The following is a 26,542-nucleotide window of genomic DNA, read 5'->3' as shown; positions in this document are numbered from 1 at the left end:
TTTTCACGGCCCATGAGGTCTGTGGCATCTCCAAACCATTGCAGTGAATCGTGAAGACAGCACAAGGCCTATGTTTAGCAGAAGCCATAGGTGAGTGGCACTGGCCCGGCTCTGCACTGCTGTCCCTCCTCTTTGATTTTTACAAAGGACACTTGGATGTCTCAGCGTCCCTTTTACTTTCTCTCTTGCCAAACAGGGGCAACCAAAACATGAACACAGGCAGGCATCACACCTGGAGAATGCAGAAAGGAAAGTTCCTTTCTGAGCCAAAGAGCTAGAGGCCTAACAGCATATTCCTCACCACTGCACACGTTCTTTCCCTGATCAGTGGGTATGACAAAGGCCACAAATGTGATAGGTGTCATTGGCAGTGACACTGCCCTGCCAGTGCCGTGGGAGTAGAAAACAGCCTGGTTTTCTGTTTGCTCTACTGGCCCAGCAATAGGTGCCGACCCTCACCAGAGACGGCAGGCACGAGGGCCCACGGGGGGACGGGGGAAAGGGACCGACTCTCACCAGAGACGGCAGGCACGTGGACCCACGGGGGGACGGGGGACAGGGACCGACCGTCACCAGAGACGGCAGGCACGAGGACCCACGGGGGGACAGGGGACAGGGACCGACTCTCACCAGAGACGGCAGGCACGCGGACCCAGCGGGGGACGGGGGACAGGGACCGACCGTCACCAGAGACGGCAGGCACGAGGACCCACGGGGGGACGGGGGACAGGGACTGACTCTCACCAGAGACGGCAGGCACGCGGACCCACGGGGGGATAGGGGACAGGGACCGACCGTCACCAGAGACGGCAGGCACGAGGACCCACGGGGGGACGGGGGACAGGGACCGACTCTCACCAGAGACGGCAGGCACGAGGACCCACAGGGGGACGGGGGACAGGGACCGACCGTCACCAGAGACGGCAGGTACTTGGACCCACGGGGGGACGGGGGACAGGGACCGACCGTCACCAGAGACGGCAGGCACGCGGACCCACGGGGGGACGGGGGACAGGGACCGACCGTCACCAGAGACGGCAGGCACTTGGACCCACGGGGGGACGGGGGACAGGGACCGACCGTCACCAGAGACGGCAGGCACGAGGACCCACGGGGGGACGGGGGACAGGGACCGACTCTCACCAGAGACGGCAGGCACGAGGACCCACGGGGGGACGGGGGACAGGGACCGACCGTCACCAGAGACGGCAGGTACTTGGACCCACGGGGGGACGGGGGACAGGGACCGACCGTCACCAGAGACGGCAGGCACGCGGACCCACGGGGGGACGGGGGACAGGGACCGACCGTCACCAGAGACGGCAGGCACTTGGACCCACGGGGGGACGGGGGACAGGGACCGACCGTCACCAGAGACGGCAGGCACGAGGACCCACGAGGGGACCGGGACACCTGTTATCCTGACACTGTTCTGTGGGCCCCTCAAATCATATCACTTCACAATAAACAAAGGGGCTCTGAAAGGAACTTTCCAGCGTTCTCCTTCTACTTCTCATCCATGTAGCCTACACTAAGCTCCCAACCCAAGCAGACAGCTGAGCAGCACGTGCCACGTTGTCATGAACGCTGCTGGGCACTGCCTCTGTGTTGAGTCCACGCTAGGCCTGGGGGCAGAGACAGGGAAGCCTGGGCCCTCTCCTCACCCTCCTCAAGGTCACAGCACTACACAAGATGGACAGATAAGGGACCATAATGAAACAACAGAAAAACTGCACAGAGGACAGTCTTATTATTACAAAGTCACATATCCATTTATTTAGTTCCAAATATTAGCCCATCAGTAAAGAATCACAGGGCTTCATATAAATACGTGAAATTCCCTATGTACTTGTTCAATTCTGCTTATAACCCAAATTTAAAAACATAAATCAGTTTGATAATCACAGTCTATGCATCATAATAGTAGTAGCTCTCCATTCGCTGAGAGGTCACCACAGGGCGCACACTTCTCTAAGTTACTTAAACGTTTTAATGCATCTCAACACCCACTGAAGAAGTACTATGGTCAGCTCCCCGGCTTAGAGAAGCGCTCACGAGGGACACAGAATTCACAGGCAGGAGAAGGTTGGTGGTGCCCATAACCACCAGGACGCCTGTGTGCAGAACTCAGGAAGCAAAGGCTTGACACTTGTTCATATAATCCACCTTTGGTTCCTCAAATTATACAAAAGTAACAAAAAGGCCGTGAAAACTGGACATTTATTTTTCCCTTCATAAAACGTTCTCCTTGCATAAGAAAAATTACAATCTGATAACTATATAGTTGGATTTGCTACATCTTCAGTTTTTACGAAATCTTAACAAACAAATCTCTTTGGCCTAAGTGAAACCAAGAAGTAATCTTTTCAACAGAGATACTTCAGTGTGAATAAGAATACAAGACAAATTTGTAACTCAACTTCTGATACCTACGCCTTTTTTCTTACTGTTATCTAGACATTTTTCCCTATGTCACGATGAAACATTTTTATATCCATTTCGTCATGGTTCCTAATTTTTAAACTTTCTATCATTTTGAAAATATTTGCGTGCATAAATATATAGTAACAGAAATATAACATGCTATCATAAGGCACACCCCAATAATGCAGCCACCTGTGCCTTACCTGTGTGAGTCTTCACGTGGCAATCCAGAGTGGATTTAACAGTGAAGCTCTTCCCACATTCGTCGCATTTATATGGCTTTTCTCCAGTATGGATTCGAACATGCCTATTAAAAAACATTTGCAATTAAGTGGTTTTCTTTTTAAATATATACACATTTACAAACAACTTCATAACTTGAACACTTTAACCATTTAAGTAAAAATTATGTATTAATATGTTCTGATTTAAATTTGGCCAGGTAAAAACATTAAGCTTCATTCCGTACAAAAAACATCATAAACAAATCCAAGTAAGAATAAAAAATATTTGCAAGAAAAATAAATACAAGGCCCACTTTTTTAAAAACCAAACTGCTCTGCCAATGAAGACAACCGACATCAGAGCAAAAAAATAGGCAATGCCCGGAGTTCAAGAACAAGAAATACAGACATCCAAAACACCCGTGGGAAGGTGTGCAACATACTCATGCTCTGTACCATTAATGAAATAAATAACCAACAGAATGTGAGAAAATATTCAACCAGTAGACATCCAATCAAAGGCTAATAAAAGGATTTACAAAGAATGCAAGCAAATCAGCAAGGAAAAACAATCCCATTAAAAAAGTGAGCAAAAGACATGAAGAGGAGCTTTTCAAAAGAAGACAAATGGCCAATAAACATGAAAAAATGCTCAACATCACTAATTAGCAGGGAAATGCAAATTAAAACCTCAGTGAGATAGAACCTTGCCCAGGTTAGAATGGCTTTTATTAAAAAGTCCAAAAACAATAGATGCTGGCATGGACGCAGAGAGAACGGCAGGCTCACACGCAGCTGGTGGGGCTGCACATTAACACAGCCTCTATAGGAAACAGTCTGGAGACGGCTCAAAGAACCACGCGCACACCTACCATCTGATCTAACGCCACTACTGGGCATTGTCCAGAGGAAAAGAAGTCATTTTACCAAAAAGACAGCTGCACTCAAATGTTTACTGCACAACAATTCACAATTGCAAAAGTGTGGAATTAACCCAAGTGCCCAGTGATTCATAAGTGGACTAACAAAATGTGGTATGTGTATACTGTGGAGTACTACTCAGCCATGACAAAGGATGACTAAGGCCTTTTGAAACAATTTGGATAGAACTAGAGACTTATCCTAACTAAGTGAAGTACCTGAAGAATGGAAAAACACACACCACATGTGCTCCTATTAAACTGGAGCTGCCCGATGAGCACACACGCGCCTGGAGGGAAGGAAAACTCACTGGAAATCAGGCAGGGCTGGGGAGGAGGAGTTGAGCAGAGACGGATCTAACGGGTACAGTGAACGCTGTCTGGGTGGTGGGCAGTTGTAACCCTGATGGAAGCATGACAAAACTGATACATATAACCAAAAATGTTTGTAGCTCTGAAATATTTTGAAATTGAAAATAAGTAAATATATAAAAGGGAAAAAAAAGTGTGCCTGAACCCCTGAATGAACCAGCTGCACTGGACTCTTTCTAACCTACTCCCCCTTCCCTTGTGGGTACTGTCTGGCTAGACAAACTTCCCATTCCCGGGGGCACCTGTGTGCTCGGTAACTACCTTCCTTTCCCAGCCGCCTGCTGCGGCCCCATGGCATGCTTTGTGGGATGAAAACGTGAGGAAACCACCCTCTCCAGCTCCCTGGAGCAGCCCGTCGCACCAACGTCTCAGTGATGCTTCCTGTCACTGAGCTGCTCTGTAGCTGTGCCCGTTCACTCTACTTCCTAGAGCACAAGGCAAGAGTTTCCTAACCGTGCACAAACTCGTCTTGTGTTTTAGGGGAGTGTTTTTACCTCGGTCTGCTTTTGTCCCCCAGTCTGGATATCCCTCAAGCTCCTTCTGTTCTTCCCCAGGGGTTTTGGTTTCCAGCTTCTCCACTGTCCTGCTACCCATGATCTCAAGCACCAAGCACTGCTACTTGGCCAACTGCCTTGTGACAGCTCCAGTCTGCAGCGTGTCAGTGTCACAGGCTGCGTCTGCGCTGCACACACAGGGGCCGGCACTGCCTGGTGCTCTCTGCATGTCTTCAAAGCTTAGCGCCCTGTCCTCCTCAATATATAAATTCATTTTCATTTTTTCCTACCACCACAATCTTGTAGAAATAGCCCAAATAATCTAAAGAGAAAGCAGATTTTCTCCCTGACATTCTGAGTGAGTGTTCTCTAAATTAGTAACACTGGTTTCAAACCACATACTCAGTAGGTGAGTAGCCATGGCTTGAGGGCAGGCTCAGAAACTGGCTGTACTCAGTGCAGCAGAGATGCTCCCGGGGCTGCAGCCTCACCTGACCAGGTCGCTGGGCTTCTTGAAGCTCTTGGGGCAGTAGGTGCAGCAGTTGGCGTGCTTGGGCTCATCCTGCAGCTCCGCCTGCCTGTCCCTCATCTCGCTGATACGATCCTTCTCTGCTGCTGACTGCACCAGGACCTTCTCAGACACGGTTGCACTTTCCTGGGGCCGAATTTTGGCTAACTGGGCTGTCTCTTCCTCTGTGAAAGTGATGACCTCAGGACGAGACTTACGCGATGCATTTCTGTCAGAATTTTCTTCCTCTTCCTCCATACACATGTCTAAACAAAACAAAGGAAAAGGGATCACAATCCTAATGTAATGAGTAAGTTAAAACTAAAAAGGTACGTATGTAAGGTTAAAATGAGTGAGTCAAGGGAGCTATGTTTAAGAGGGTAGAGAGTTGCCCACCTCCCTCCCTGCGCCCCACCGTTCCTGCTGAGAACCTGAGAAGGATGGAGAACAGAAAGCACCCAGGAGGGATGTGCCGGGAGCTGCCCGCTGAAGGCGCTGGGGGTTGGCATCACCTCCTCCCCGCACCCCCAGCAGCAAGCTCTGAACCGTCAGCGTCCATACGAGCCACCAGTATTCATAACTACAGACACCCCTTTATTATTGTAGGCAAAAATAAATTATCACACGGTTAAAAAAATCAGGAGCTTACAAAAGGCGGGCCAAATTGATAAATTAGCAAACAGCCCCCAATTCACTTTCTGTAAAGAAAGTAAAACACTGAAAACATATACAGCCAATCCTGCAAACTGTGGGCTCCAAATCTATGGATTTAACCAACCACAGGTTGAAAATACTTGGGAAAAAAATTAATGGTCGCATCTGTAGTAAACATGCACAGACTGTTTATTCTTCTCTTGCCCTAAACAATACAACCTCTGCCATAGCATTTACATTGTATTTGGTGTCATCTGCAATCCAGAGACAATTTAAGCACAGAGGGGGATTTGGGGACACTGCACACAGCCCCGGAGGCCAATGGACAGGGGTCTTGCCCATCTGTGGAGTCAGGGTTCTGCATCTGCAGCAGCTCCCAAATCAATCTCCCAAGGTACCGAGAAACAATTATATGCCTAAGTATTCTCTCATGAAATGTAAGGATATGTTAGAATAGATTAAAACCAAGAACACACTCTTATTAAAACACAACAGAGAAGGAAAAAATGTTTGGCTGTAAGCAAGGAGGCCATTATTGCACAAATGAGTAAAAAAACTTAAAACACAACAAAAACATGGAAGAGCAAAATGGACAATTAAAACCAAATTAGTGAATTAAAAAAACAAATCAATAGTTTTTGTTAGAACAAAAAAGGTAAAAAAAAAAATGAGGGAAAGGAGGAGGACAGGAGAAAAGGAGGGTAACAGAGGAAAAGCGGGGGGCTGGGGTCAGTCACGGAGGAGGGCTGCAGGTCCAGACCATGCAGAAAACACACGGGGCTAAAATCCCACATCGCTTCAGTAAAATCTGGACAGATCGGGCAGCGCCTGTGGCTCAGTCGGTAAGGCGCCGGCCCCATATGCCGAGGGTGGCGGGTTCAAGCCCGGCCCCGGCCAAACTGCAACCAAAAAATAGCCGGGTGTTGTGGCGGGTGCCTGTGGTCCCAGCTACTCGGGAGGCTGAGGCAGGAGAATCGCCTAAGCCCAGGAGTTGGAGGTTGCTGTGAGCTGTGTGAGGCCACGGCACTCTACCGAGGACCATAAAGTGAAACTCTGTCTCTACAAAAAAAAAAAAAAAAAATCTGGACAGATTTCAGGGAAGACTATAAATACTGGTCCTCACCGACACTCATAAAGAAACATGGAGATAACTGTGTCAAAATTCCTGACGTCACCAAGAACACAACCGTCCAGTGCCAGGCAGGAGTGAGCAGGGGCCGCAGAGCAAAGCGCAGCGGGCAGGAGGCACAGGACGGCAGCGCGGGTCTGGTCAGACAGCAACATCACAGCAAACGCAAGGGAATCAAAGTTGATTACAAGGCTCTAGGTTTGGGCAAAATGACACAATTTAACAAGGGACTTTTCTCCTGTGGACAAGCAAGTTAATAAAAAAAAAAAAAACTTTTTGTTTTATTTTTTTCCCCAATGATCCAAAAGAAGAAAACCAGGAGACAAATGTGAGCACATCTACGTACATACGCGGTGTGAGAGGACGCCTGACACAGCCCCAGTCTCCCCACAGCAGAGACTCAAGAGCGCTGGGCGGTATCAGCTGCTGAGAAGGAGCGTGCACTCAGACGGAGGGGCGCGTGTCCTAGCTCACCAGCTGACACCCTGCAAACCACAGGGGTCTAGAAATAACACCTGGATAGCCCATTCTTTAGTTCATTTGAAGGAAAAGAGATAATTATTTTCTTTTTAAACTTTACTGATTCTCAAGACAGAATTTTTAAAACAAAAATAAAGACTTTGCTAAGTAGCACTGATTGAATAGTTTGGACAACTTCACCAAGGACCACAGGTCAGAAACTCGGGAGACTCAGGGTCACCTCCTGAGGGATGGATGGGCTGAGGCCCTGGCCATGGGTAAGTCAGAGTCTTGTTACTTCGAAGTAGGTTAGGACCTACCTGCAAAGACTTCCCTCAGAAGGTAAGAGAAAGCCACACTGCCATCCTTTCAGCCTAATGCACAAGGGACCCTAAAGGTCTCACTGGACCCTGAGTTCAGATGGACGCAGAGGAAGTGGAGGCCTAAGCACCAAGGAGTCGTGCAGCCGGGCTCCTGGGGATACCACCCAGACCATAGCAGCTCCTGCTCTGATAGCCAGGGACAAACGCTGAGCTCCAGCAGTGCCAGGACAGGACAGCATGGCTCACACAGGTGTGAGGACAGACACTGAGAGTAAAGGCAACACCGTGCGCTGGCTCTATGTGCCAGACACACATGTGCAGACACTCAACGCTGTGGTATCCCCTGTAGAATTTACTAAAAAGTTGGCATCTGATAAATATAAAAAGCACAAGCACAAAAATATCACTTAGAATTACTCCACTTGGCGTGGGAATTGGGCAAACTGACTTGCCTAACGTTTAGGTGGCTCATGCACAGAATTAATCTCCCAAACTACACAGCATCTAATGCCAATCACATGAGATAATAAAATGGTAAACATAGGTTTTTCCAAGGGTTAAAGCACTCCAAAAATGCTATTACCGTTTCAGTGAAAGACCAGATATTAGCTGCACATCGAAAGAAATTATATAATAAAACACAATGTAATTCCATAGCCTGTCGTCATTTGAGCTGATGCAGAGCTCTGTTTAATACGTTACATACACCTATGATAAACTTCAGTGAAGGGGACATTAAGCAGACTACAACACCGCACACAGCATGATACCATGTTAAAAAATTAAAATCCCTACCGACACCAAAGCGCCAGCAGGGTGGGAAGAACACAAGTGCTAGAGTGAAGCGGTCGTGGTGGCCGTGTGAGGTGACAGTGCAAGTGGGTGTTTCCTTTATCATGCCTCTCGGAATTTATCTTCCAAGAGGACACAGGGCTTCATAATCAGAAAATAAAATTAAGTACTATTTCAGTCCAGCGTTTTTGCTAAGCTTATGCTGTACACAGCCAGGTTGAATGACTAGTAAATTGATTTACCACTAAATTTACCACTAATTAGTTAGTAAACCTTGAACCAACAAATGGACAATACCTCCTCCTTCTGTCTCCCCAGTGGCTGACACAGCAGAGGGGACCGTCTGGTGCCTCTTCATGTGCTTTTTACAGTGGACGGTGGTCCGGAACCCCTCCTCACAAAAGGGGCACTTGTAGGGCTTCGTGCTCATGTGAGTGGCCGTGTGCCGTGTGAGGCTGCCGTTGGTGGTGAAGGAGGCGCTGCAGACGCTGCAGCTGAATGCCTTTACTCCTGCGGCGACAGAAACGACAGGAAATGGGGCCGGGAAAACTGTCTTTCTTTACCTTAAAACCACAATGGTCAAGAGCAAACAAAGATATGTTCGGTAAGTCAGAAAACTGAAGACACTTTATCTCCTATAGACTCCCATTTCCAGTTAGGTCTAAGAACGTGGAAACAGACATAGCACGTCTCAGTGCTCGCTACAGAAATCAACAGCCTCTAAAAAGACACGTTTCTCAAAACAAGGCAGTCCTCTCTACCTCCCTCTTCCACGGTTAAGCTGGCAGCATGCTAGTGGATTCTACTCCACAAGTGTTTTTCAAACCCATCTTTTTGTCATTCCCACAGCAAATGATGTAGATTAGGCCCCTATCCTAAAGAATAGGATAAAACCTACGTATAATACAGCTTTACTTTCCAAGTCCACAGAGAAGACCCTCTCTCCTTGGCTCCAATGACACAGAAGTGAGTGCCCAGCTCCCCTCAGTCTCTCCCCCGCTCTGCGCCTGCTGAGGGCCGTGCCTCAGCTCCCTCCACCTCCCGGCAGTATCTATGAGCAAGCACACAGAAGTGCCTCTCAGCCACTCTCTCCAACAGCCACTGAAACCACCTCTCAATCTCCAACCTATACACTAGTTGATAAAACTTTTCCCTCTTTTGTTTGCCTGTATATTTCTAAGTGATATACTTTCAGTTTCAAATAAAGCCTTTGCAAAACACACGTTGATATTAAATATATGTGTAATATACCAAACATATTAAATGTATTAACAAATAAAAGTAATACGTTAAAAATATATTTAGGTGCAAACCATCTATCTGATAAAGGCTGGTAGTCAGAATGTATTCAAAAACACCACTTGTAACTCAATAATAACTAGACAAAAAAATCTTATTTAAAAATGGGCACAGAATAAGAATGAGCATTTCTCAATAAGCACATGCAAAGATGTTCAGCGTTCCTGCCACTGCAGAAAAGAAAATCAACAACAAAATGAGATGCAACATCGCAGCCATAAGGACAGCCACAAAAAAGATGAACAGTCACAAAAAGAGACGTGCAGGTGGATACACTGGCAAGGATGTGGAAAAATCAGAACCCTCCTACACTGCTAACGGGCATGGAAAATGGTGCAGCTGCTTTGGAAAAGTCTGATTAACTCGCAAGTTTTAACTGAGGTATCTTAAGTCCAAACAATGTCACTCCTAAGTAAAAAAGTGAAGACATGTACACATAAAACTTGTCCATAAATGTTCACAGCAGGATTACTTACAGTCAAGAAATGCAAACAACCCCAGTGTCCGTCAATGGACGAACGGCTAATAAAATGTGGCACGTGCTACTCGTCCACAGAAAGTGAGGAGGCACTGACTGACCCGTGCCTCACAACATGGACAGCTCCGACACTGCCACCGGAAGGAGACCAGGCAACAGTCCCCACATCAGGTGAGCCCATCCTGTACACTGTCTGGAGCAGGCAAGTCCACAGGCAGAGGGGACCAGCATTTGTCCAGTGTTGCAGGTGTTGAAGGGAAATGGGGAGTGGGTGCTAATGGGTGCAGAACCCAAAACTAGACAGGGGTGTTGGCTGAAGATCTCTAGTGAACACACTACCCCCACTGAACTGTGCATTTTATGTGGGTGAGCTGAAAAGTATGTGGGTTATGGCTCATTAAAGCTGCTTCATTTAAGTTTTTTTAAACCATAGGATAGACATAATCGCCAAGTGTGAGGCAGACAGTGACCTGTGTGTGTCTTCTCATGGGACTTGAGGACCCCGGAGGAGACGAAGCCGCGCCCACAGAGCTTGCACTTGTAGGGCTTCTCCCCCGTGTGGGAGCGCACATGCTGCTTCAGATGGCTGGACTTCTTAAAGCCTTTGCTGCAGTAGTCACACCTGCAAGGCAACACAGAGCTTAGGCTGGCGACACAGCACAGCTGCGCAGGGCATCTGCGGTGGGCATGGAGAGCCAGCAGACTCCACCAGCGCCACCAACATCCAGCCTCAACTGTTACAGAGCCCAGGGTGCTAACACTTACAAAATCATAAAACACAAAATATTAGCAACAATACTTTATTAGATCAAAGTCTGCTTAGTGTATTTGTAGTTCTGAATGTATTATTTCAAAATTAGTAAACCCTGCAATAACTCCCTAGCAGACATAATATATAATTAGACATTTTTCTAAACAGAAAGAAATTTTATTATGGGCTACTTTCTTTGCTAAGTCATTAGACACGTGAAACCTCCCACTGCCTCAGAGTCAGAATTACTGCTGAGTCTACCTGCCAAGCCACATACTCCTTTGGTTTATAAAATAAAAAACAGATCGTACAAATTAACATATAAAAACATGCAGCATTATTTCCCCTTTAATTGTTGCTGAATAGATGAAAATTACTTTAACAATTAAAATAATTACGAATTTCAAAATTCCTCTTCACATGTTATTAACAGTTAATCCACTGAGTACACCCCTGTATTTTCTGTTCCCAAGTTTTAATCTCCAGCAGGAAGTCAATGAAGTCTCCACACAACAGCCTCTGTGTACATTGGGTATCTGCAGAGATAGTCCTCTGAAAGACTAAACTAAAGACTGAAAGCTGCAAATACATTCTGAAATTTCACTCCTATGTACACATTTGGTTGGGTGAAGCTATCTACTAAAAACAGAAAGCAAGGCCTGGCGCCCCCAGTTCAGTGGTTAGGCCGCCGGCCACACACACTATGGCTGGCGGGTTCAAACCTGGCCTGGGGCCTGCTAAAGAACAATGACAACCACAACAGAAAAATGGCCGGGCATTGTGGCGGGTGCCTGTGGTCCAGCTAGTTGGGAGGCTGAGGCAAAAGAATTGCTTAAACCCCAGAGTTTGAGGTTGCTATGAACTGTGATGCCAGAGCACTCTACAGAGGGTGACATAATGAGGCTCTGTCTCAAAAAAAATAAATAAATAAAAACAGAAAACAAGCAAACAATATTCCCCACAGATTTTAAAAAGATAATTCTGCAGGGCAGCATCTGTGGCTCAAAGGAGTAGGCCACCGGCCCCATATACCGGAAGTGGTGGGTTCAAACACGGCCCCAGTCAAAAAAAACTGCAAAAAATTGCCAAAAAAAAGGTAATTCTGCAAATGAGACTGGGATTAATTCTGGTAGGCACATCAAAAGTAGAAAATCTCTTTGCAGAATTGAATATCATTAAATCACCTCTATCAACTGAGAAAAGGTTCCCTAATAAGGAAAAGAGACATATCTATTAATTAAATCCAAACATCACCAAAAAAACAATGTTGTTTATGATATAGAGAAAAATAGCTCATCCTCCAGGAAACAATGTGACAAGCAGAACCCAAGCCACCTGGGCCCTGCCAATGGCTTCTCTCCCACCTTGGAACCAAGCTCTCCTCACATTAGATGGAGCCCCACAGTTCACAGACTGTGGGGTCCCCCACCCGCCCTGCCGGCCACTGCTGTTCTTCCGTTACTCTGACACCAGCCCAAATTGTCAAAGCTGACACTTCTAGCAACCACACTGTGAGACACCCTGGTGCCTGCTGGTCTTGCACAGAATCTCAGCTAACCCTTTCCCTGACAGTTGAGGTGTATTCCCAAAACAAGACTGGCTAGAAGGGCCTGGGGGACATGCCAAGGTCCCAGGGACAGTGCTCACAGGACAGCCCGTCTGAGGCTCACAAGCACATCTGTGTGCAGCCTCGCTGTTCTCCACTAGTGCTGTACTTTAGGAAAACCAGAGGCTGGAGGTTCCTTGATTCTTAGAGAATTCAAAGAAAATTACATATCCTCTCCTCAAAAAGATAACACACGCACGTAAGCATCTCTCTCCAAGGCTGGCTCCTCCTCCCTCCCCTTGCTCGCAATCCAGTGGAGGGGCGGGCACAGTCTTCCAGCCGTTTCTCCTTCTTGGACACACATCTCCCCAGGATTAAACGCTACCTGTCCTGACGGCTCCTGCCAGCCTGACCTTCTCTCCTAGTGTCAGTCGGTAGGAAGAACTGCCTGTGTGCCGTTTCTTCTCAAACATCCATCTTCCTGACTCAAAACCAAACCTTGGTCTTCACACCAAAACCTGCTCCACCAAAGATCCCCCTTTCCCAAATAACAATAGTTTTATCCTTCTAGTTGCTCAGATCAAAATCCTAGTATCACCCTTGTTTCTCTCACATCTTGACCTACAATTAACCCTGTAGGTTCCACTTTCTAAATACATCCAGAATTTGCTGCTTTTCTTACAACAGCAGTGACAACTTTTCAATCTGCTAACACATGACAGGGAGCATCCTCTTCCCGCTTCATTCTTCCCTGCAGCCGCAGTCACTTCCGTACACCATGCAGGGTCCCTGTGTACTCGCTACTACCTCTGTCTAAGAGAATGTGGACTCCACCAGAGCTGACTAACACAGCCCTGTGCTCAGCACGTCCTGGTCCTGGACCAACGTCAAAGGAATGGACAGATGGAGGATACATGACTACAAGTCCAATGATGCCTGAGCAAGTTCCATGAAGGAATCACATGAAAACACGATCGCACTTCAAAATGATGATGCAATATCCCAAATAACATAACACTGAACAAACATGTATTGAACAAATGGAAGTGTAAATAAAATATCTGGAGACTCAGAGAAGTCCCCCAGCCCGTGTATGTGCATCCCTGCAAAACAAGCAGACCCCAAGGCACAAAGCACTGCGCTCAGGTATTTCTGAAATTGCAAAACTCATAAAGACCTCAGGATCACCCTCTGAAGGTCAAGATCTAAAGCACAAGAACACTGGTCCGAGGAACCTAACATCTAGCCAAATCCTACGGATGGGAAACAAAGCAGTTAACTGGTCTATCAAAATTTATGTGCTAATATTAGCAAAACCTATGCATTTTCAAAATCTTAATGAAGAAGATTCTTGTGAGGTATGATGGCTCCTTAGTTCTGAAGAGTGACTATAATAAACTAATGAGACATAGTTTGCTGTTAAATGGCTACGGGGAAAAACAGCATTTTAAGCAAATGACAAAATAATAAAGAGATAAGACATCTCCATAAAAAATAATAGCCATTTCAATTTTTAATACATATATATTCATCTTTCATTTCATAGAAATAGAGGCCAGGTGCAGTGGCTCACACCTGTAATCTCAGCACTCTGGGAGACCAAGGCAAGAGGATCGCTTGAGGCCAGAAGTTTGAGACTAGCCTGCGCAACAGGACAAGATCCTGTCTCTACAAATAATTTAAAAATTAGCCTGGTGTGGTGGTGTGCACCTCTAGGCCCAGCTATATGGGGGGCCACAGTGAGATGACAACTTGAGCCCATTAGTTAAGGCTACACTGAGCTATGACTGTGCCACTGTGCTCCAGCTGGGCGGCAGAGCCATTATTTTGAGCAATTATGTTTTCGCATGATTTTCTCTAAAAATAAAAATAATAGTGCATATTGCGGAGTGAGTAGACAATGCATCTCAGAGCATCTCTGCGATCAGGCTCTACCTTGGCACACAGGTTGTAACGCATATAGTCTTAGGACAAAGGGCACAACATAAATCTGAGTTACTTCTCAAAACGTGGTAACAGTGACTTAAAGCAGTGACAGGGAGTCAGAGGAAAGTGGCTTAATGCACAGGCTGGAGAAGAATACTACACCCAAATCTTGGCCCTGTTGCTTATTGGCAGTAGAATGTTAGCAAGTTAATCCGCTTTGTCTCATATCCTTTATTCATAAAACGTGGATGATAATGGAAACTACTTGGTAGAACTGTGGGAGGGTTGGGGTGCAGAGTCACTGCCACGCTGTACCGCTGAGGGTCACGGGCCTGCGAGCTGGTCTGGGAGGACAGCACCTGTATGAGCGCCTGCTCTGGTCCTCGCTGTCCTCCAGGGTCTGGGGATGCTGTGCCTGCAGGTCGAGTTCCTCTCGGGGTGACTCTTGAATCAAACGAGTTGTCTAAAATTTAAGAGAAGTATAAAGCAGGCTAATTGAATATTTATGAATGAATACAAAACAATCAACTAAGGATAAGAACATTCATAAAATGTGTATTTAAAAGGAAAAAACCCCAAAGAGTACACTAAAATCATTTGAGCCAGAACAATAATAAAACTTTACATAGATATGATTAAATAAATTAAATAAATACCTATTTTATTGATTTACTGATTCTTGGTAATCTATTCTTATACATCTTACCAAGAGATTACTCTTCCATCTGCTCTACTCTTACTGACAGAGAAAAAAATTACTACTTTTAGCAAATGTTAAGTCTCCTCATGTCACAGACGACACAGGGGAGAAGGAGGCTAAGCTGCTATGTCAAGGAGCAGCATCCTGCATATGCAGAGAACTCACGGTAACCCCAAACCCCCAGGCCCGACTGCGTGACAGCCACCGAGCTTGCAGTCTCACTCAGAGCTCCGCCACAAAAGGCGCCACCAAGGACCCCCCAGATCCGGTGCCTCCTGTCAACTCTGCCATTTCTAGCAGCAGAAAAATGCTCTGAAACTTCCACGGGCGGGTCCAGGCCCACAACGGGGGCAGGGGAGCTAATGAGAGTAGATTGAAAAGAAAGAGAATGACTGATTGATCAATCATTTTAATCACTATTAAAAAACTCCAAAAAAAGAAAAATCAAAACAAAATACATTTTAATGTCTCCAACTTGAGAAACTTCAAAGTGATGCACTGAACATTTATTTTTTAATGTCAAACATTCATTATGTTTTCCTCCTAACACATTTCTTTTAAGATTCCATAAATAAAAATAAAGTAGCATCTGCTAAATAGTAAGTATATACTCCTCGGTCAATACTCACTGCACTGATTGTATCAGAGGTAGGAACCTGCAGTAAGTTTGGCTGGTGGAAACTCGTGGAGAGGGCCTGAGACTCAAGTGTGCTGGAATCTTGTAGCTGTTGGACAGGTGGAAACTGAGTCTGTTGATTGTACGAATCAGTCACTGTAAAATCTGGAATAAATTAGGAGTTTTACCAAAAAAATTAAGAGTTTTACACAAATGCACACACACATACGTGGGTTTATAAATAAAAAAAATGTCTAAAGGGACATTTTTATTTCTGAATTAGAGGCAGTGTTGATTTGCCAACAGGCAGGAGACTGTGCTCAGCCCACGCCACTGAGTGAAGGCTTCACAGAGCAACCACCAACACCCAATCCCCCCCATGTCCCACTTTCTACTCCAGCACCTTTCCTTGACCAGAAACTACATGTAAGACAGTTATAAAAGATCTAAGCAGACCACAAAAGACTATGTATCAATTTAAAAAAATCCTATAATACCTGCAAAAGTTATTTGGTTTGTGACCATACACTTTAGAAGGGCCTTAAGAGAAAATACCTCAGGTGGCTATAAAATTAAAGCCAATCCAAGTAAGGCTCATTTGCAAATTCCACTGAAGCCCACACTGACCTTGGGACAGCCCCACTGGTTCAAAGGGCTGCTGGGATGTCTGCTCTTCAAACTGACCAACGTGTCCCTGCAGAGGGTCCTGTGCAGCCACAAAGCCATCTGGAGGTAAGACAGGAATGGAGACTCACACATTCGGAAATTGCTCCCTATCTACCAAGTCTGCCCAAAGGGACACTGGAGTGAGTTTTTAAAAATCAGCCCCCTCTTTGGAAAGACAACAGGAAGGCTACAGATACACAGATGCATACGCACACACTGTCAAAAAAAATGTGCACACGTTTTAAGAAAGGGAAAAACTGTATTAAAATTGTAATACTCAATATATACCAATAATCTTTATCATCTTAAAGGTTGTATCTTGTATCTCTTGGAATTGCAGAAGTCAACATGACTTGAATGTTACGATTTTAACACAGCTATCTCCAGTATTAAAATGTGCGTACAATATTTTGGCACTGTGTGTAACTATAATATGGTTAAAGCACTATCTTTGTATCTTCAAAATATCACCACTTAAAGTCTTCACAGTCCATCCTAAAACTCAGACACTCTCATAAAACAATGTGTTGCTGTATGATGACATTCAACAGTCACTTAGAATCTTTCCTATATGGACTGTTCCAGGCTTTAAAGGACATGAGAAGCAGACGTTCCTTCCCACAGACTAAAAGATTTTGGGATATCTGTACAACAAAGCAGTAAACTGGTCAGCACACTATTGACAGACCTGCCCGAGATAAGCAGCGTATGCCAGATGCTCACGGCCACATCACAGAGCAGCTGCCCATAGCTGGGCTGCCATCCGTTTACAGCCAGACTTTACTGATGAAGGAAGCAACGCGCTGCCATCCGTTTACAGCCAGACTTTACTGATGAAGGAAGCAGCGCGCTGCCATCCGTTTACAGCCAGACTTTACTGATGAAGGAAGCAACGCGCTGCCATCCGTTTACAGCCAGACTTTACTGATGAAGGAAGCAACGCGCTGCCATCCGTTTACAGCCAGACTTTACTGATGAAGGAAGCAACGCGCTGCCATCCGTTTACAGCCAGACTTTACTGATGAAGGAAGCAACGCGCTGCCATCCGTTTACAGCCAGACTTTACTGATGAAGGAAGCAGCGCGCTGCCTGTTTCTGAGAGAGGAGCCTGGTCTCATACAGACTCCTAACAGAGTCAGCTGACCCGCATTAGTCTTGAGGGTCTATACACAGAGTATAATACTAAAATGACCACAGATAAAAGGAAAGATATTCTTAAAATATAAAGGAATTAAAGTAGGTTACAAAAAAGTCTGCACAGAAGGACCCCAATCCACACACACACGCCTGCACGTTCATACGGAAAAAAGTGGCAGCAAGTACATGAAAAATATGGATGACAGATTTTGCAGATGTCAAAGTGGATGTAGTAATTTTCATCAAAATAGATTAAAGACTTAAGACCTGACACAATAAAACTACAAAACTAGAAGAAAACATGAGGAAAACAAAGATTTTCTGAGTAAGACCTCAAAAGCACAGGCAACAAAAGAAAACAAATAAATGGTATTATATAAAACTAAAAAGGTTCTACCCAGAAAGGAAGGAACCAAGAGTGAAAAGACACACGATTCTAAGAGGGACTTGACCTAACAAATGCAATCAGTGTGACCTGGTTTCTTGTACCCTCAATGAATCCCCCCCCCCCCAAAAAAAAAAAGAGGGAAAAGACAAACTAAGTGAACAGGAAAAAATACTTGCAAACAACCCGTCCAGCCAGTGATTAACATCCAGAATATACCAGGAACTCAAATATCTCACAAGCCAAACAAACAAAAGAGAAGCCAAGCAATCTGATTAAAGTATGGGCAAGAAATATGGGTAAATGATCTAAACAGACATTTCTCAAAAGAAGATATACAACTGGCCATAAAAAATGTTCAACATCACCAACCATCAGGGAAATGTACATCAAAACCACAGTCAGGAATCATCTTACCCAGCATAGCTATTATCAAAAAGACAAAAGATAAAACATGCTGGCAAGGACGCAGAGAAGAGGGCGCGCATACTCCCTGCTGGTGGGGATGTAAACTAGGGCAGCCGCTGAGGGGAGCAGCATGAGGCTCCTCCGAAACCACAACCAGATCCACCATGCGATCCAGCGACCCCGCTGCTGGGCATTCACTCAAAGGCCAGGAAATCAGTCTCTCAAAGAGAGGTCTGCACGCCCACGTTTACTGCAGCTCTCGAAGAGTAAAATCCCGTCTGTCCTTCTCGGCAAGGTGGATGGAACTGAAGGGCATGATGCCAAGTGAAGTTAGTCAGGAGCAGAAGTAAAACACGGCTGTGTCCTCACTCACACTGGGAAGCTCATCTCATAGAAGTATAAAGTGGGACGACGTGCACAGAGGTGGAGGGGTGAAGGGAAGGGAGGACAGGCAGACAGGTGTCAAAGGATACAAGACACAGCCGGACAGGAAGGACAGGTCTCGCTGCTCTGTACCACTGCAGGATGCCCGGTAACAACAACATATCCTGTCGTTCCAAACAGATAGAGGGATACGGAATGTTCCCGGTGCAAACAAACAATAAGCATGCTAATTACCCTGCTCTGATACTATACATCCCTCTGTACCCCGTACTGTGTATCGCTGTCAATTAACACAACTGTTTAATCACACACAAGAGTACACAGGGTGATAGAAAATAGTTCACTCTCCCACACACGGACACACAGCACAGACTGTGACTCAGAAAGGTTAAAAGACATAGACGGGGAGAGCAGCTGGACTGCCTCCAGGTGAGGGGCTGCCACTCTCAACGAGATCATTCCTGAAATGTTCACCTTCATCTGTGTCCAGAGGCTGCTCCGTCAGCTGCTGTCCAAGCCCTGCCTCCTCTGTGCCCACCCCGTGCGGCGGCTCCAGGTGCAGCATGGCCTCGGGGTTGGCTGCCACCACCTCGGCAGGCTGCGGCAACTCCCCGCTCTCCATCTCCACCTGCATCTGCACGGCCTGCTGGTCCACGGCACCGTCCCCTGCTGAGGCCACATGCTGATGCTGCTGGAGCTGCTGGGCAAGTTCGTACCTTCAGAAAAATCAGGAATAATTCATACAATTAGATACTCCCAAAGGTCTGTGGTTACTTACAAGGGATACCACCGTGAAGGTTGTACGTTACTAGTAACACTTGTTATTCTTAAATCATTTCATTTGGAGTTGGAGGGCAGTCCAGGCCAACACAAGGCACCACTGAGCTCCGAGGAGGGCCTGGCTGCCCATCCCAAGTGCCTTACAGGCTACAGGACACGAGGGCACAGTGAAGGTGGAGGATGGCATGCACTGGAATTCTTTAAAGTTCTAAAACAAAGATGCCACATATTTAAACGTAAAACTCTGCCAGCTCAAATTCTGTGATGAGCTCGTCTTCTAAAACAGAAGTGCACTTGATGAGGCCATGCCTGAAACATTGGACTCAGTTCACGACCAAACTTGTGCACAGACACGGAGGGTGACATCTAGAGGCTGCCTCACAGCGTCCAGGGCCACAGACAGTTTCTGTGACCAATGCACTACAAGACACTTAACATGAGGCCCAGGGCCAGACTGACATTCATGATGCTTTTAGCAACATTTATGTGCATAAAATATGTCCAGTTTATTTCATCAATGTCGATGATTTTTCTTCCAAAAAAATAAAAAAGATGAACAATGAATTCAGTGAAGGAATCTAGGATCTTAAAAGAAGCACCACCTCAGTCATCGTCTGATGACCAGACCAGGTGACGTGCACAGCAGCTGAGACAGCAGGCCATCCACTCCCCTCCCCCACAGCCCCAGGGCCAGAGCCACACGAGCCCCATCACCTGCTCTACTCCAGGATCTTACGGATCGGCCCTCTCAGAATTTCATTCTTAATTCCAAATAAAACTTCTGAATGTTTTGATATAAAAAAGTCAATTCCTAAAGCAACAATGACAACTGCAACAACAACAAAAAAATACCCGGGCGTTGTGGTGGACACATGTGGTCCCAGCTACTTGGGAGGCTGAGGCCAGAGAATCACTTAAGCCCAAGAGTGGGAGGCTGCTGTGAGCTGTGATGCCACTGCACTCTGCTGAGGGCGCATAGTGAAACTGAGTCTCCAAAAAAAAAAAATAAAATAAAAATCATCAATTCCCAGTGAATGTCACTGTTCAAGGGAGAACCAAAACATAACACACAAGAGCAACGGCTCAGGAAACACGGGTCACATCTTTATAGTGACAGTCCTGGCACAGCAACCCATGTGGTGCCCGCCACTGCCCTCTCCCCCAAAGACACGTGCCTCATGTGGTGTCTGGGGGGCGGGGAGGCTGCTTTCTGTTTGCTCGCTTGTCCTTCTTTTTCCTATTGTAGTTCACTACAATAACGTTTTGTACCTCTCTTTAACATAGGATATGTGGTATTTGAGGAATTCCCAACACTTCAAATAAAGGGAGGAAACCTTGCAAGTGGATTCAAAGTGCACACAATCTATAAGAGAAAAGTACCGAACGCAGCAAGGTGACAGACTCAAAGTCTGACCCTGACCCCTACTCATGTCCCTCCATGCAACCCCTGCCAAATAATCTCTGGTCGTCCTGCTGCGGTGTGCCCCGAGCAAGCCAGGCCCCATCTTCTGAGACTGGTGAACTCTGGTCGTCCTGCTGTGGTGTGCCCCGAGCAAGCCAGGCCCCGTCTTCTGAGCCTGGTGAACTCTGGTCGTCCTGCTGTGGTGTGCCCGGAGCAAGCCAGGCCCCGTCTTCTGAGCCTGGTGAACTCTGGTCGTCCTGCTGTGGTGTGCCTGGAGCAAGCCAGGCCCCATCTTCTGAGCCTGGTGAACTCTGGTCGTCCTGCTGTGATGTGCCCGGAGCAAGCCAGGCCCCATCTTCTTAGCCTGGTCATCCTGCTGCGGTGTGCATCGGGAACATGTACGCACCCGTGGCCCATGGTTCCCAGACCCGCAGGTAGCAGCTCACTTCCCCCATGGAGCGTAACAACACTGGGTGTGTGAGCGGCAGGAGGCCCCTATACAACACCTCCAGTATCACCTTTCCCAAGGCTCCCACACACAAATGCAGGTCACGTTCTGGGCTAAGTGGTGGCAAAATCAAAAGGCTCTTCTGTCAAGTGCACCTAGCACTCAGACTGGTAACGTCAGAACAAAACATAGAAGACCCTATCACAGTTACCTGATTCTAGTATTTGGTGTTTTGTTTTATAAGGAACATCTGAGCAGACAAATCTGAGTTAAATGCTATCCAGAAGCAAATGCTGTGGGGCAGCAGGTTTAGTGACTCTTACTACAAATCTCGTAGGACGTGCTGTGGCACCCCAGCACTCCTCAAAAATGCACATCTTTAGGATGATCTCCACCTAGAGATGAGCCACCCTTCCCATCAGGTAAGAACTGAATGACAGATTTAAGGAATCTCTTAAGAATCAAAGAGTCACCTGAGAGTCTCTTTTCAGGCATCTCCACTCCCTGACCGTATGGGGCACAGTCTAGCATTTCATCTAACTGTCAACTCCCAGCTTCAATACAGCTCACACAAACCCTTCAATATTAAATTAAAAATCCAAACTTTAATACTTCATAGCCTGTGGCTCTCATTACATCCTTAGACACTGATACGTAACTTTCTTTAGCCCATACGCTATAAGCTAGAAAAAAATTATGCAAGAATCAGAGACGATTTATCCCAAAAACATTCCTCATCACCGTTTAGGAATTATAAAAATTATAAAAAGCAGCCACCAGAATTACACCTACCTATGGGTTTTCATGTGCTTTTTGCAGTTTAGTGAGGTCTTGAATGTTTTCTGGCAATAGGGACACATGTACGGGCGAAGGTCGTTATGTATGCCCATGTGTCGCCTCAAGCTGCCGCCGGTAGTAAAGGCTCCGTTACATATCAGACACTTGAAAGATTTGAGTCCCGTGTGTGTCCGGACATGTGCTTTGAGCACTCCCGCGGAAACAAAGCCTCTCCCACACTGAGAGCATTTAAAAGGTTTTTCACCTGTATGTGACCTAAAAAAAATAAAATTGTAATGAGTAAGTTTCTAACACTTTTATAATGCTTTACAACTATAATACACTTGTATAATATTTCATTTGCTCATCACATTTTTTAAGCTAAGCAGCAAAGATGTTGCTCTCTGCTTTTCACAAATGAGGAAACCTGAGACTCAGAGGAATTAAGTGACTTGCCTGAAGTCACACAGTAGCATGCAAATGAGACAAACCTAGAACCCACGTTTTCTAACTTCTATACTTGTTCATGACATTGTACCGTCTCCCATGATCAAGTTTGTACTTTTTCACTGTTGTTAGCACCAAAAATTAATCTAAACTCTGAGGGATACACTTGAAAAACATAAACACAGTTCTAAAGAAATAAACCAAATGCTTCTTTGATGTTTCCTGGAAACTGCAGATCCTGAAGTATGGTAGACATATAAATAAAATTCAGTGGCAGCTTCTGAGTCACAGAGTGAAGACAATGAAGAATGGCAACATTAATTATCAAATACATCCGAGTCCGACCTGACGGCTTAGACACCAGAAGCTAAAACTACCGTCCTAAAAACTTCTGGACATCACCAGCTCACTCAATCACTGTTCTCATACTAAATTTCCATCTCTGAACCTATTCACCTTACCTGATGTGTTGTTTAAGGTGGCAGGATTTTTTATATGCACGATGACAATAAAAACATTTGTAGGGTCTATCTGCTTCATTTACAAAATTATTATTAAAATAACTTTGGAAAAACTGGTTTCTTGGAATGGGCTGGATAAGACCTATAAAAAAAAAAAAGAGAGAGAGACAGCAGGAATAATTCCCTATCAATAATACTATAAAATTGAACATCACAAGCCATCTGCTTTACCTAGAAGATGAAGATCCTGGTGAGTTAAAGTGAAGATTTCAGTGTTGCAACTAAATGTTACTTTAATTATATTAGAAACTGGCCATTTAAAAAATGCCTACAGGAAAAAAATTTTTCAAAATTTGGAAGATAGGAGTCTGGTGTTATCTTTGGAAGTGTATTTTCTCAAAATGAGAATTATCTATATTGTCACAATGACTTCCCTGGATTCTACGGCTATTTTTAAATGGATTTCTACATGTCTTTTCTATCTGGACATTTGTGGACATGGAATTTACATAACTATGTCCCAAGTTTAGATTAATCAGGATTTTAAATGCCACGTTTATTCAATATGAATACTATATTCTAGATAGCATAAGAAATTCAAAACACAGTGATTCTCATATGATCCTTTGTTCTAAAAAAGGTCAGTGTCTTTATAGACACTTTACTAAAAGGATATCTACAAATAGCAAAATGACTAACTCCAGTATTTCACATTTTATATACACTTACTACATAAAGAATTCCTTCAGGCTAACCTCCTACTAAATGGGACTTGATTGAGCTATTAATATGCAAATCAGGGCAAACCTGGGTACAAACTTTGAATTATTGAATGTGGCCTGCTATTTTACTGGATACAATCTTTGATTACAGATCAATGAAAATATAAAACAATAAAAAAATAGCTATACAAAATGTAATTATATGGGGGGAAAGACTCAAAACTGACATAGGACATTATAAATGAGAGAATTACATTAACAGAATTAATGTATCAAAGCTGTGCTCAGACAGATAAATGAACATACCTTTAGCCAGATTCAGGAAAAAAGAGAGAAGACACAAATAAATGAAATTAGAGATAAAAAAAAAAAAAAGACATTACAATTGATACTTCAGAAATCCAAAGTACTGTCATTAGGGATAACTATAAGCAACTACATGCCAATAAACTGGAAAACCTACAAGGAATGGATAAATGCCCATCCACATACAGCCTACACCTACCAAGATTGCACCAGAAAGAAATCCAAAACCTGAATAAACCAGTGAGAAGGCCCAACACAGAAGCAGCAATAAAAAGTCTCCCATCATGAAAAGCCCAGGACCTGACGGCTTCACTGCTAAATTCTACTAAGCCTTCAAAGAAGAATACGAATCCTACTTCAACTATTCCAAAAACCTGAGGCAGAAAGCACACCCTAAAAGACCTACGTCATTCTGATACCAAACCCAGATGAAGTCACAACAACAGCAACAAAAAACCATAAGCCAATACCCCTCACAAACACAACGCAGTATTAGTGAGGAGAATTCAACAACATCGAAAAGACTCGTCACGATCAAGTGGAATTCATCCCAGGGATGCAAGGATGCAAGGAATTCATCCCATACGCAAACCAATCAGTAAGACACATCCTATTAAGAGAAGGAAGAGGGCGGCGCCTGTGGCTCAGTCCGTAAGGCGCCGGCCCCATATACCGAGGGTGGCGGGTTCAAACCCAGCCCCGGCCAAACTGCAACCAAAAAACAGCCGGGCCTTGTGGCGGGTGCCTGTAGTCCCAGCCACTCTGGAGGCTGAGGCAAAAGAATCGCTTAAGCCCAGGAGTTAGAGGTTGCTGTGAGCTGTGTAAGGCCACGGCACTCTACCGAGGGCCATAAAGTGAGACTCTGTCTCTACAAAAAAAAAAGAGAAGGAAGAAAAAAACTTCAGGATCATGTCATTGGTGCTGAAAAAGCATATGATGACATTCAACAGCCCTTCAGGATAAAAACCCTCAAAAATCCCCCAAAACCCTGGTATAGAAAAAACATACCTCAACACAGTAAAAGCCATATGTGACCGACACTATTACATTATCACAGTGAATGGAGAAAAGCTCAAAGCCGTTCCTCTAAGACCTGAAAGAGACAGGATGCCTGCCTGTACCACTGTTAACAAGTTCCGGAAGTTCTAGCTGGAGTACTCAGAAAAGAGAAAGATGCCGATGAATGGTATCCAAACTAGAAAGGATGAAGCCAAATTATCCTTGTTTACAGATGCTATGATTTTATACCTAGAGAAGGCTAAAGACTCCACATGTAAAAATTATTAAAATTGATAAACGAATTCAATAAAGTTGCAGGACACATTAACATCTGAAATCAGCAATATTTTTCTGTGCCAACAGTAAACAATCTGTACAAAAAAAAAAAAGAAAAAAAAACAAATAACCTATAACTACAAATAAAATACCTAAGAATAAACTTTTTCTTTTTTATCTGAGACAGAATCTCAGTATGTTGTCCTCAGTAGAGTACCGTGGCATCACAGCTCACAGCAACCTCAAACTCTTGGGCTTAAGAGATTCTCTTGCCTCAGCCTCCTGAGTAGCTGGGACTACAGGCGCCTGCCACAATCCCCAGCTATTTTTGGTTGTAGTTGTCATTGTTGTTTAGCTGACCCAGGCCCGGCTCAAACCCACACCCTCAGTGTATGTGGCTGGCGCTGTAACCACTGTGCTATGGGCACCAAGCCTAAGAATAAACTTTTAACCAAATAAACAAGAGATTATTATAATGAAAACTCTGAAAAACTGATGAAAGAAACTAAAGAGGCCACACACCAAAAAAATGGAGAAATATATCATGCTCGTGGATTGACAGAATCAATATGGTTAAAATGTCATGCTATCCTTGGGCGGCGCCTGTGGCTCAAAGGAGTAGGGCACCGGCCCCATATACCAGAGGTGGCAGGTTCAAACCCAGCCCTGGCCAAAAACTGCAAAAAAAAAAAAGAAAGAAAGAAAATGTCATGCTATCCAAAGCAAACTACAGATTCAATGTAATCCCCATCAAAATACCAATGACATTCTTCACAGAAATAGAAAAATAACCCCAAAATTTATATGCAACCACCAAAGACCCAGAACAGCCAAAGCCATCCTGAGCAAAAAGAACATAACTGGAAAAATCACATTACCTGTGATTTGTAGTACAGTCAAATTGTACTACAGAGCTGTAGTGACCAAACAGCACAGTACTGATGTCAGAGCAGAAACACAGACCAAGGGTACAGAACAGGGAGCTCAGAAATAATTCTATACATCTGTAGCGAACTTTCCTTTGACAAAGGCGGCAAGAACATACAGCGGGGAAAGGGTAGTCTCCTCAATAAATTAATGCTGGGAAAACCGCATTTGCAGAAGAATGAAATGAGACCCTTATCTCTCACCATATACAGAAATCAAATCAAAATGGATTAAATACTTAAACCTAAAAGCTGAAATTATAAAACTACTAACAGAAAACATTGACAGAATGCTTTAGGAAATTCATCTGGGCAAGGACTTCTTGAGTAATACCTCCAAAGCACAAATAGCCAAAGCAAAATTGGGAAAAATAGGATCACATTAAGCCAAAAAGCTTCTGCA

General features: G+C 44.9%; 1 protein-coding gene across 5 annotated transcripts in view; it reads right to left on the bottom strand.

Moving 5' to 3' along the window:
* The window catches only part of ZNF236 (zinc finger protein 236), a 139,471-nt gene that overhangs the window by 31,065 nt on the left and 81,864 nt on the right, over window positions 1-26,542 (bottom strand). For all 5 annotated transcript variants that reach the window (XM_053571725.1, XM_053571722.1, XM_053571726.1 and 2 more), the window contains exons 12-21: window positions 22,911-23,052; window positions 22,018-22,278; window positions 19,070-19,311; window positions 16,243-16,341; window positions 15,629-15,780; window positions 14,659-14,762; window positions 10,547-10,698; window positions 8,597-8,809; window positions 4,926-5,208; window positions 2,628-2,731 (exon numbers count right to left, since the gene is read on the bottom strand). In XM_053571725.1, coding sequence (XP_053427700.1) covers window positions 2,628-2,731; window positions 4,926-5,208; window positions 8,597-8,809; window positions 10,547-10,698; window positions 14,659-14,762; window positions 15,629-15,780; window positions 16,243-16,341; window positions 19,070-19,311; window positions 22,018-22,278; window positions 22,911-23,052 — 1,752 coding nt within the window. The remainder of the gene's footprint in view (window positions 1-2,627; window positions 2,732-4,925; window positions 5,209-8,596; window positions 8,810-10,546; window positions 10,699-14,658; window positions 14,763-15,628; window positions 15,781-16,242; window positions 16,342-19,069; window positions 19,312-22,017; window positions 22,279-22,910; window positions 23,053-26,542) is intronic.

The sequence above is a fragment of the Nycticebus coucang genome, chromosome 19, assembly GCF_027406575.1.
Source record: "Nycticebus coucang isolate mNycCou1 chromosome 19, mNycCou1.pri, whole genome shotgun sequence".
Classification (NCBI taxonomy): Eukaryota; Metazoa; Chordata; class Mammalia; order Primates; family Lorisidae; genus Nycticebus; species Nycticebus coucang.
The sequence above is the reverse complement of the archived record's forward strand: the minus strand, read 5'-3'. Positions and strand labels throughout refer to the sequence as shown.